General features: G+C 49.9%; 1 protein-coding gene across 4 annotated transcripts in view; it reads left to right on the top strand.

The window, feature by feature from the left end:
* The window catches only part of LOC138522056 (antigen peptide transporter 1-like), a 129,764-nt gene that overhangs the window by 11,958 nt on the left and 105,661 nt on the right, over window positions 1–12,145 (top strand). For all 4 annotated transcript variants that reach the window (XM_069635288.1, XM_069635289.1, XM_069635286.1 and 1 more), the window contains exons 2-5: window positions 1,213–1,726; window positions 3,784–3,901; window positions 7,389–7,519; window positions 10,819–11,024. In XM_069635288.1, the coding sequence (XP_069491389.1) occupies window positions 1,231–1,726; window positions 3,784–3,901; window positions 7,389–7,519; window positions 10,819–11,024 (951 nt within the window). In that variant the 5' untranslated portion in view covers window positions 1,213–1,230. The remainder of the gene's footprint in view (window positions 1–1,212; window positions 1,727–3,783; window positions 3,902–7,388; window positions 7,520–10,818; window positions 11,025–12,145) is intronic.

The following is a 12,145-nucleotide window of genomic DNA, read 5'->3' as shown; positions in this document are numbered from 1 at the left end:
ATGCCGCCTTCGAGCCGCAAGGAGGTACGGTATTTGAACCAGCTCGACGTCCGCTTGCTGCTTGGGGCCACACAATCCACTGTGTCCACATTGAGCTTTTTCCACTGGCATCACTGCTTGAAGCCGGGTTTGAGGACTTTAACCCGCCAAAGACTCAAAATGAGGTCCTGTTGACCAATAACTGCCCCTGTGGTCCATTTGGGCCCTAGGGACTGGTTACGTCACTTTTTTTCAACTTTTTTCATGCAAAGACGTATCTGTTTTAGGGGTAGTAATTTGCCCATCACCCCTGTATTCATACGCCAATTGCTACATTCTTCGGTCTGTAGCATCTTCTCCGTTCTTCCACAGGGTTGGGTTTCATACAGTGTTTTTTTTTAGATGGTTTCACTGCAGGTGCTGTGTTTGATTATAGTACATATATTTTTATAGAACCTTGATTGGACATTCCATTTATTTTGGACTATATTACTGTATTGTTTGGGTGACTACTGGTTCACATTAACACCCCTCTTAAGAACATAGCCTTCCCTCGGCCAACGTCGCCACAAAAGTCGAAGGAGGTATATCTCTTAACTGTGCCTGTTTTACCTTTATGATTGCATTGGCTCTTGGTTTGTAGAAGTGTGAATGCCGAGTTGTCATTTTCACCACTACTCATCCTTGTACTCGTGCATAGGAGAATCCTTTGTCACAGTTACTGTGTGTGAGGTTCCTGTGTATGAGCTGTACCTGTGTGCCTGGTCTTTGTTGGGGTTTCCTATGAATGGTGGAGTGGTTGAATATTCTGGTTACTGTGTGTAGCTTCATGTGTATAAGGTGCCCTTGTGTGTCTGTCTGTGCTGAGTGTGCATTAGCTGCACTTGTGTGTCTAGTCTCTGCTGGATTCTCCTTGCACTGGTGGAGGGGTTGAATTTTCTGGTTACTGTCTGTGAGGTCCTTGTGTATTAGCTGCACTTGTGTATCTGGTCTCTGATGTGATCTCCTTGCACTGGTGGAGGGGTTGAATTTTTCTGGTTACTGTCTGTGAGGTCCTTCTGTATTAGCTGCACTGGTGTGTCTGGTCTCTGTTGGGTGTGTATTAGCTGCACTGGTGTGTCTGGTCTCTTGGGCTTTACTATGAATGGTGGAGAGGTTACTGTCTGTGAGGTGCATGTGTCTAAGCTGCACTTTTGTGTCTGCACTGAACCCCTGTTTTTTTCTGTTCTGTAGGTTTGACTTTGCTGGAGCATGGAGTTTCCATCCGCGCTGTGGTTCTTGCCGGTCCTGGATGTCTTGGTGATGAACCTTCTTCAGTGGTTCTGTCCTTTTGTTGGCCTTCAGGAGCCTGTACTCGTCATCTGGGTCGCCTCTCTGGCACGTTGGGGATTCCTGACTTACGCAGTCCATGTGCTGAGTATGCGCCTTCCTGAGGGACTGCGGCAGGCACTCCTCTTGTCCACAGCGACCCTCAGCCTCCTGCTCCCCTGCTATGTGACTGTGAGCATGGCGGCCACGTTTCCCGCAGCTGCAGAATGTCTCTACGGATGGGGGCGGTGGGATGTTCTTGCCTCAACCCATGTGGTCACTTTGGTGGTGGCCCTGGTCTGGCATCACTTATCCCCCTTCCAGATGGAGGTCAAGGAGAAGCAGCCCTCTGCCTCGCTGGGGAGGCTCTTCTCCTGCATGAAGCCAGAGCTCGGTCGCTTCCTCCTCGTTGCTGTGTTGGTTGTTCTGTCCTGTTTGAGTAAGTTCAACACTGTGGTCGTATCCTGTGGGTTCTGGGTTTCATAGCACGTGGGTAGGGCTATCCTGGGCTCTTAGTGTTGACAGCACTCCAACTAAACATTTATAACTGTGTCTCTCTCTTGTTAACTTCTGGGCCTCTTCTCCCATGGTCTTCCTCTGGGCCTCTTCTCCCATGGTCTTCCTCTGGGGGCTCTTCTCGAATGGTCTTCCTCTGGGGGGCCTCTCCTCCCATGGTCTTCCTCTGGGGGGCCTCTCCTCCCATGGTCTTCCTCTGGGCCTCTTCTCCCATGGTCTTCCTCTGGGGGCTCTTCTCCCATGGTCTTCCCATGGGCCTCTTCTCCCATGGTCTTCCTCTGGGGGCTCTTCTCCCATGGTCTTCCTCTGGGGGCTCTTCTCCCATGGTCTTCCTCTGGGGGCTCTTCTCCCATGGTCTTCCTCTGGGGGCTCTTCTCCCATGGTCTTCCTCTGGGGGCCTCTCCTCCCATGGTCGTCCTCTGGGGGCCTCTCCTCCCATGGTCGTCCTCTGGGGGCCTCTCCTCCCATGGTCGTCCTCTGGGGGCCTCTCCTCCCATGGTCGTCCTCTGGGGGCCTCTCCTCCCATGGTCGTCCTCTGGGGGCCTCTCCTCCCATGGTCGTCCTCTGGGGGCCTCTCCTCCCATGGTCGTCCTCTGGGGGCCTCTCCTCCCATGGTCTTCCTCCGGGGGCCTCTCTTCCCATGGTCGTCCTCTGGGGGGCCTCTCCTCCCATGGTCTTCCTCTCGGGGGCCTCTCCTCCCATGGTCGTCCTCTGGGGGGCCTCTCCTCCCATGGTCGTCCTCTGGGGGGCCTCTCCTCCCATGGTCGTCCTCTGGGGGGCCTCTCCTCCCATGGTCGTCCTCTGGGGGGCCTCTCCTCCCATGGTCGTCCTCTGGGGGCCTCTCCTCCCATGGTCTTCCTCCGGGGGCTCTTCTCCAGTGGATTCTACACACGTGCGTTCCTGTTCTCTATCCATGAGGGTGTTGTTCACACGTCCTCCCTTCCAGATCATCTCAATTGGCCTCCAGTCCTGTGCATATGTCACTCTCAGCTTCTTCTTGCAGTATTTACTGGAATACGCTACCTTGAACCACCCCATCTCTCCTCTCCTATCTCTACTTCTACTCCTGTTTCTCCCTCTCAGCTTCTTGCAGTATTTACAGGCGTACACTCCCTTGCACCACCTCATATCTCTCCTCTCTTATCTCTGCTCCTGTTTCTCTCCTCTCACCTTCTTTCAGTATTTACAGGTATATGATACTCTGCACCACCCCATATCTCTCCCCTCTTATCTCTACTTCTACTCCTGCTTCTCTCCTCTTAGCTTCTTCTTGCAGTATTTACAGGCATATGCTCCCTTGCACCACCCCATATCTCTCCTCTCTACTTCTACTTTTCTCCTCTGGACTTCTTGCAGTATTTACAGGTATATGATACTCTGCACCACCCCATATCTCTCCCCTCTTATCTCTACTTCTACTCCTGCTTCTCTCCTCTTAGCTTCTTCTTGCAGCATTTACAGGCGTACGCTCCCTTGCACCACCCTATGCCTCTCCTCTCCTCTCATCTCTACTCCTGTTTCCTCCTCTTAGCTTATTCTTGCAGTATTTACAGGCATATGCTGCCCCGCACCACACCAGATCTCTCCTCTTCCATCTCTACTTCTGCTCCTGTTTCTCTCCTCTGCCCTTCTTGCAGTATTTACCAGCATACGCTCCCTTGCCCCACCCCATATCTCTCCTCTTATCTCTGCCTCTACTCCTGTTTCTCTCCTCTCGGCTTCTCTGTCTTGTGACTGCCCCATAATCACCCCACTCTGCCTCTTTTGCTCTTAATTCCTCCTGGCGCCAGGTTTGTGAAATGCTTTACCTCGGCCCATACCTCTTTGATGATCTTTCTCACTCATGGAAGCATCTTTGTAACTACCGCAGAAAGCATTCCTAATATTGCATGAATTGGTTTCAGACTGTGTAATAACTGTGTCCTCCTCCGGGTAAAAGTGCTCTATAAATTGAATAAAACCATTGTTCCTTGTTTGCAGGTGAAATGGTGCTGCCCTATTACACGGGTAGAATGACGGACTGGATCGGGAAGGAGGAGGAAGACCCTTCAGCCTTCGTTGGCGCCATTAAAGCTATGACTGTCATCACCATCTTTAGGTAACGTCTGGCTGTCTCTCTCATCATCACCATCTTTAGGTAACGTCTGGCTGTCTCTCTCCCATCATCTGTCTCTTATCACCATCTTTAGGTAACATCTGGCCGTCTCTCTCATCATCACCATCTTTAGGTAACATCTGGCCGTCTCTCTCCCATCATCACTGTCTCTCCCATCATCACCATCTTTAGGTAACGTCTGTCCGTCTCTCTCCCATCATCTGTCTCTTATCACCATCTTTAGGTAACGTCTGGCCGTCTCTCTCATCATCACCATCTTTAGGTAACATCTCGCCATCCCTCTCACATCATCACTGCCCCTCTCCATCATCACCATCTTTAGTTAGGTAACGTCTCTCCGTCTCTCTCCCATCATCACTGTCTCTCCCATCATCACCATCTTTAGGTAACATCTGGCCGTCTCTCTCCCATCATCACTGTCTCTCCCATCATCACCATCTTTAGGTAACATCTCTCCGTCTCTCTCCCATCATCACTGTCTCTCCCATCATCACCATCTTTAGGTAACGTCTGGCTGTCTCTCTCCCATCATCTGTCTCTTATCACCATCTTTAGGTAACGTATGGCCGTCTCTCTCATCATCACCATCTTTAGGTAACATCTCGCCATCCCTCTCACATCATCACTGCCCCTCTCCATCATCACCATCTTTAGTTAGGTAACGTCTCTCCGTCTCTCTCCCATCATCACTGTCTCTCCTATCATCACCATCTTTAGGTAACATCTGGCCGTCTCTCTCCCATCATCACTGTCCCTCTCATCATCACCATCTTTAGGTAACGTCTGGCCGTCTCCCTCCCATCATCACTGTCTCTCATCACCATCTTTAGGTACCATCTGGCCGCCTCTCTCCCATCATCACCATCTTTAGGTGACATATGGCTGTCTCTCTCCCATCATCACTGTCTCTCCCATCACCATCTTTAGGTAACGTCTCTCCGTCTCTCTCCCATCATCACCATCTTTAGGTAACATCTGGCCGTCTCTCTCCCATGATCACTGTCTCTCCCATCATCACCATCTTTAGGTAACGTCTGGCCGTCTCTCTCTCCCATCATCACCATCTTTAGGTAACATCTGGCCGTCTCTCTCCCATCATCACTGTCTCTCTCATCACCATCTTTAGGTAACATCTGGTCATCTCTCACATCATCACCTTCTTTAGGTAACGTCTGGCCGTCTCTCTCCCATCATCACTGTCTCTCTCATCATCACCATCTTTAGGTAACATCTCGCCATCCCTCTCACATCATCACTGCCCCTCTCAATCATCACCATCTTTAGTTAGGTAACGTCTCTCCCGTCATCACTGTCTCTCCCATCATCACCATCTTTAGGTAACATCTGGCCGTCTCTCTCCCATCATAACTGTCTCTCCCATCATCACCATCTTTAGGTAACGTCTGGCCGTCTCTCTCTCTCTCTCTCTCTCTCCCATCATCACCATCGTTAGGTAACATCTGGCCGTCTCTCTCCCATCATCACTGTCTCTCTCATCATCACCATCTTTAGGTAACATCTGGCCGTCTCTCTCCCATCATCACTGTCTCTCTCATCACCATCTTTAGGTAACATCTGGCCGTCTCTCTCCCATCATCACTGTCTCTCCCATCATCTCCACCTTTAGGTAATGTCTGGCCAGCTCTCTCACCCATCATCGCCACCATTAGGTAACGTCTGGCCGTCTCCCTCCCATCATCACTGTCTCTCCCATCACCATCTTTAGGTTACATCTCGCCGTCTCACGCACCATAACACACCTTTTCATTGACTGTTGGTTCACCTTTTGGTGCCACCTTTGGCCAGTTTTTAGGGTCACCAAGAGCTGTGATTGGTTCCCTAGTTCCCTTCTCACCAGACCCTGCAGAAGCCCCTGCTCCTTGCATGCCCTCATGTCCCAGAAGCCCAGAGTTAGGGAGACTTATTCTAGAATACTCCAGAAGGGGGGGGGGATTCCCTCGTATGCCTCTGAGATGGACCCACATTGTATTCTTGCATAGCGCCATGTAGAGTCAATTGATGACGCTACAGGAGGCGCTATACTTGCCATCAGTCGTGCTAAGGATGCCCTGGAGCAGGTCCACCAATCATCCAGCTATAAAAGGGATTTAAGAAAAGATTTGATTGGCCACGCTTAGGAGCATGCCAAGTGCACAAGTTGGGCATGGACGCAATATACGTCCAGTGTTAGGACCTGGAGTGTCCTGAGCTCTCAACTCTGATAGGTTGGCAGATGTAATCAAAAAAGGTTTTGAGGATCTCAGAAAAGCACTGTATAAAAGCATGGTAACCACTTCCCTTTTATCCGTGATCACTCGATCTCCTGGCTGCAAGATGGATCTACCTTAAACATTGTGAATGTAACTCTTGAAGATCATGTGCAGAGAGCATGTGATCACCTGTGCACCTCCCCCATTATTTGGGGTTTAAGGCTGTGGTGGCAGAAGGTGTCTCCCATGACTCATTGGTGTCCACAGTAACTCTCTGTAGGAAGCTTGCAGCGTACCTTTCACCAAACATCTCTGTATGAAGCTTCAAGCGTACCTTTCACAGTACATCTCTGTATGAAGCTTGTAGTGTACCTTTCACAGTCCATCTCTGTATGAAGCTTGCAGCGTACGTTTCACAGTACCTCTCTGTATGAAGCTTGCAGCGTACGTTTCACAGTAACTCTCTGTATGAAGCTTGCAGCACACCTTTCACAGTACATCTCTGTATGAAGCTTGCAGCGTACCTTTCACAGTCCATCTCTGTATGAAGCTTGCAGCGTACGTTTCACAGTACCTCTCTGTATGAAGCTTGCAGCACACCTTTCACAGTACATCTCTGTATGAAGCTTGCAGCACACCTTTCACAGTACATCTCTGTATGAAGCTTGCAGCGTACGTTTCACAGTACCTCTCTGTATGAAGCTTGCAGCACACCTTTCACAGTACATCTCTGTATGAAGCTTGCAGCGTACATTTCACAGTACATCTCTGTATGAAGCTTGCAGCATACCTTTCACAGTACATCTATGTATAAAGCTTGCAGCGTTCCTTTCACAGTGCATCTGTTCATGAAGCTTGCAGCATATCTTTCACAGTAACTCTCTGTATGAAGCTTGCTGCGTACATTTCGCTGCAACTCTCTGCATGAAGCTTGCAGTGTACCTTTCACAGTACATCTGTTTATGAAGCTTGCAGCGTACCTTTCACAGTACATCTGTTTATGAAGCTTGCTGTGTACCTTTCACAGTACATCTGTTTATGAAGCTTGCAGCGTACCTTCGTGACAAGACATGAATATCTTGGCAGGCATGCTGTCTGTTTTCTTTGGCATGGCATGCACCAACATTCTTTTCAGTTCTGAAGCTGTATCCATCATGCCACTGTGCCAGACTGGCCAGATTGGAAATCTTGCAGCCCAGCAGTCCTCTGCATATTGACGGTAATGGCCCTGTGTTCTATCTTCTGTCTGTCCCCCACAGTGCAGTGACGGAGTTCCTCTGTGACAACCTGTACTACTGGACGATGGGCCTGGTCCATGTGAGGATACAGGGACAGGTCTTTAAAGCTGTGCTGGGGCAGGAGATTGCCTTCTTCGACACCTTGTCTACAGGTAAGCACAAATCCCCTGCCCAACTCTACTTCTAACCGCTCAGAACTCAGAATTCGAGGAGAGACCAGAATACACTGTAAGGAATCGGGAGCAGGACTCGGACACAAGGGCATTGTGTTGATTGCTATAAACCTTTATTAAAGTTAAGAGGTTTGGAGAAAGGCCTATCCTGCCCCCTCACTATGAGGGTGTTCCCTGCCTCAACGAAACTAAAGCATGTCCATGTCGGAATGTCCAAAAGCAAAAGAGTTCTCTGCCCTGGATCCGAAATCCTAACCTGACCCTTACATTCTAAACCTATAATAACGGGAAAGGGTATATAGTCTTTTAAGTGGCCAATTGTGTTTCTTTCCACAGTTCCAACACAAAGTTCAAAACAGATGCCCAAGAAACAATCCAAGTTCCACAAACCTCAGGTGGGGGCTCCACAATCCTCAGGGGGGTGTCCATTCCCCCCAGTTTCTCAGCTTCTTTATAGTTCACAAGCAGAAGTTATTGTGAGAAACCAGGGGGTGTCTCACAGTCTAGTTCCCGAGGATCTCTTAGTCAGGTGGCCAGGGCACGGCCATCACTTTTGTATCCAGACCCTGGGGTTGGACTAGTGCAGGAGGATCGCTTGACTGGGGGGTCTTCGGGGAGTGGGGGGGAGCACCCACTGGCGAAACGCGGTATCCCCCTTTCCCAACCCCCTATCCCATCCTTTTTAATAGGAAATACCAACTTCCCAACCCTCATCCCCTTTCCTATACAAATACTGAGCCGAGGAAGAGGCGGTCTGAGGCTAAGAAGATTACCACCCATGCAGTACATTCGTCATGTCCCACTGATGAGATCAGGCAGGGTCAGGCAATTAACTGCAATTACAAACACCAGGTTCCTATTACCTCTCCCCACGTGGTTAAAATGGGCTATTACCAATCAGCTGAGCCCAACAGCTAGAGCGAGCTCCTTGGTTTCTACAAGTGATCTCCCCTTACTCAGACCCTCCTCCTCGTCGCAGTACAATTTAGCATTTTCTCGTGAGAGTGTTCCCGAGCTTCATTATTATTCTTCCCGGGATGTTCAAATGCTTCATTAAAAATAAGCCATTAGGGCTTGGGGTTTCCAGGAGGGGTCACTGGGTGTAAAGGGAGTGGGGGAATACCATGCCTTATCTGGCGATGCCTCTCCTGTGAAGCAGGGATCCTATCCCTCCATGTGGTCCTCCCTTAAGTAGCGTCCCCCTTCCCCCCCCCAGGTCAGAGTCGGGCAGTTTCCGCCTTTCCTTGGACACATGGGGAGAGACTTTCCCTGGGGAAGGAGTGATGACATCGTCAGATTCATCACAACACCTTAACTCCAGAAGAAGCTGATATGCACTCCAACCCATGAATTGGAAATTACAAGTGGCAAAGCTATAAACTCCCCAGTCCTAGGCCTTAATATCCCGTATCTTGAGTCCTAGACTCGCAGTTCAGTGTTCTGAAATCTACAAGTTGATTGTTCTTAACATCCCTGTTTCTGGATCTTTGAATATCCCATGTACAGCTCCTAAAACACGTCAATTGTGGGTTGTGAACTCCATATCCTGGATTCCAAATAACCTAGTTCTGGGTCGAAAATATCCTTTTGTCATTGGTTTTAATACAATCAGAATGGCCACAGATGAGGGCTATACTGGGCAATAAAGGCACAGGGAATGAGTTAAAGGACCAAGCAAAGAGGTGCACCGATCCTGCCATATGGATTGGAATGCAGTTCATTATCTCCAGTTATTGCCTGCATCCTGAATCATATGATTGGCCCAGGCACTCTTCCTTGATACTAGTATACAGACATCTGCTGGGTCTTAAATTCCCACAGACTTAGGATCTTTACATTCTCACATCTTTCATACTTAATTAACTAACTCCTCAGTCTTAATTTCCTCATATCCTCTGTCAAGAAATCCCAACATTATAAGTGTTCAAATCCATGGGTCCTTTGTCCTATCCTCCCTCAGAGTCCTCAATCCTGAAACTCTCCAAAATTATTTGATTTTCACCGCCCCATCCTCCAACATTGTGTATCCAGGGAAATCCCCAGTTTCCGGGACTTAGCCATCCCCATGAGATGGCCCTTAGAATCCTGTGTGGGAGGGGGCATACAAATCTCCCTTTGCTGGGACTGGGGAATCCCAGTGGGAGGAGACTTTAAAATCCCATATGTTGCTAGTCATAGCCGGGGGCTGGGATTGAGGGTGAGATGGGGGCTGCTCGTCATGTAGCCGGGGGCTGGGATTGAGGGTGAGATGTGAGTCTGGTCTCTGCACTGCTCCATATGCTGCTTATCATACGGCTAAGGGCGGGGATTGAGGGTGAGATGTAAGTCTGGTCTCTGTACTGCTCCATATGCCACTCGTCGTTTAGTTAGGGGCTGGGATGGAGGGTGAGATGTTAGTCTGTTCTCTGTACTGCTCCATATGCCGCTCGTCATATAGTTAGGGGCTGGGATTGAGGGTGAGATGTTAGTCTGGTCTCTGTACTGCTCCATATGGTGCTCGTCATACGGCCAAGGGCTGGGGTTGAGGGTGAGATGTGAGTCTGGTCTTTGTACTGCACCATATGCTGCTCTTCATATAGCCAGGGGCTGGGATTGAGGGTGAGATGGGGCTACTCGTCATATAGCCAGGGGCTGGGATTGAGGGTGAGATGGGGGCTGCTTGTCATATAGCCAGGGGCTGGGATTGAGGGTGAGATGGGGGGCTGCCTGTCATATAGCCAGGGGCTGGGATTGAGGGTGAGATGGGGGCTGCTTGTCATATAGCCAGGGGCTGGGATTGAGTGTGAGATGTGAGTTTGGTTTCTACTGCTCCATATGCTGCTCTTCATATAGCCAGGGGCTGGGATTGAGGGTGAGATGGGGGCTGCTTGTCATATAACCAGGGGCTGGGATTGAGGGTGAGATGTAAGTCTGGTCTCTACTGCTCCATATGCTGCTCTTCATATAGCCAGGGGCTGGGATTGAGGGTGAGATGGGGGCTGCTTGTCATATAGCCAGGGGCTGGGATTGAGCGTGAGATGTGAGTCTGGTCTGCACTGCTCCATATGCTGCTTATCGTACGGCTAAGGGCAGGGATTGAGGGTGAGATGTGAGTCTGGTCTCTTTACTGCTCTATCCTTCGCTCTCCACGAGGGCATGACCACCTCTAGTAGCTGGAAGGAATGTCCCTTCCTCTGGCCCATTGATTTGTTGCCTTCTCTCTACAGTGATCACCTCTAAGCAAGCCTCCTGCTGGCAATTACGTAATGATAACCGCCCTGTCGTTCCTTTGTTCGCAGGAGAAATCACTTCACGGATCACGACTGACACGAATACGATGAGCGAGTCTCTGAGCCAGAACCTGAGCCTGCTGATGTGGTACTTTATGAGGGTGACCTCCCTCTACGTGTTCATGCTCTGGATGTCATGGAAACTGGCTCTCTTCACGCTTGTTGGGCTGCCAATCATTCTGGTCATCCCTAAACTCTCTGGAACCTTCCAACAGGTTAGAGCAGATTGGCATTTGGAAAAGGCTGGCGATGCATTCCCAGGGAAGGGCATTAGAAATCGCTCAGTTCTGGGCAGTCTGGTAACAGTTGGCAAAGACAATCAATGGGCATGGTACCCGAGACCATCGCTCAGGTGTGAGATAAGATGGGCATGGCATATAAGACATGTACAAGCTGGGAGGTAGGTTTGGTGGGAGATGAGATGGGCACTGTGCATGAGACCGTCGTTCAGGTGTGAGATGAGATGGGCATGGCATATAAGACATGGACAAGCTGGGAGGTAGGTTTGGTGTGAGATGGAATGGGCATGGTGCATGGGACAGTCGGTCAGGTGTGAGATGAGATGGGCACGGCATATAAGACATGTACAAGCTAGGAGGTAGGTTTGGTGTGAGGTGAGATGGGCATGGCATATAAGACATGTACAAGCTGGGAGGTAGGTTTGGTGTGAGATGGAATGGGCATGGTGCATGGGACAGTCGTTCAGGTGTGAGGTGAGATGGGCACAGCATATAAGACATGTACAAGCTGGGAGGTAGGTTTGGTGGGGATGGAAGGGGCACGGTGCATGGGACAGTCGGTCAGGTGTGAGATGAGATGGGCATGGCATATAAGACATGTACAAGCTGGGAGGTAGGTTTGGTGGGGATGGAAGGGGCACGGTGAATGGGACAGTCGGTCAGGTGTGAGATGAGATGGGCATGGCATATAAGACATGTACAGGCTGGGAGGTAGGTTTGGTGAGAGATGAGATGGGCACAGTGCATGGGACAGATTTGAGCTGGGATATCAATGCAATGTGAGATGAAAGGGGCCTGGTACCAGAGACATGTTTATGGTGGGGATGGTCGATCGGGGATGAGATGGAATGAACATGGTATGCCAGAGCTGCTTGAGCTAGGATGTTGATCGGGTGCGAGATGGTATTGGTATGGTACATGAGGCATGTTTGTGCACGGAAGTGGCTCGGGTGTTAGTTGGAATGGACATGGTACATTAAACATGTATGTGCTGGGAGGTTGATCATGTGACGTGAAGGCTGTGAGATCAATCGGGTTGAGATGGAATGGGCATGGCATATGAGACATGTTCACTGATACCTTTTGGGGACAGGAGT

This window comes from Ambystoma mexicanum, chromosome 13, assembly GCF_040938575.1.
Source record: "Ambystoma mexicanum isolate Mex_15411 chromosome 13, UKY_AmexF1_1, whole genome shotgun sequence".
Classification (NCBI taxonomy): domain Eukaryota; kingdom Metazoa; phylum Chordata; class Amphibia; order Caudata; family Ambystomatidae; genus Ambystoma; species Ambystoma mexicanum.
The sequence above is the reverse complement of the archived record's forward strand: the minus strand, read 5'-3'. Positions and strand labels throughout refer to the sequence as shown.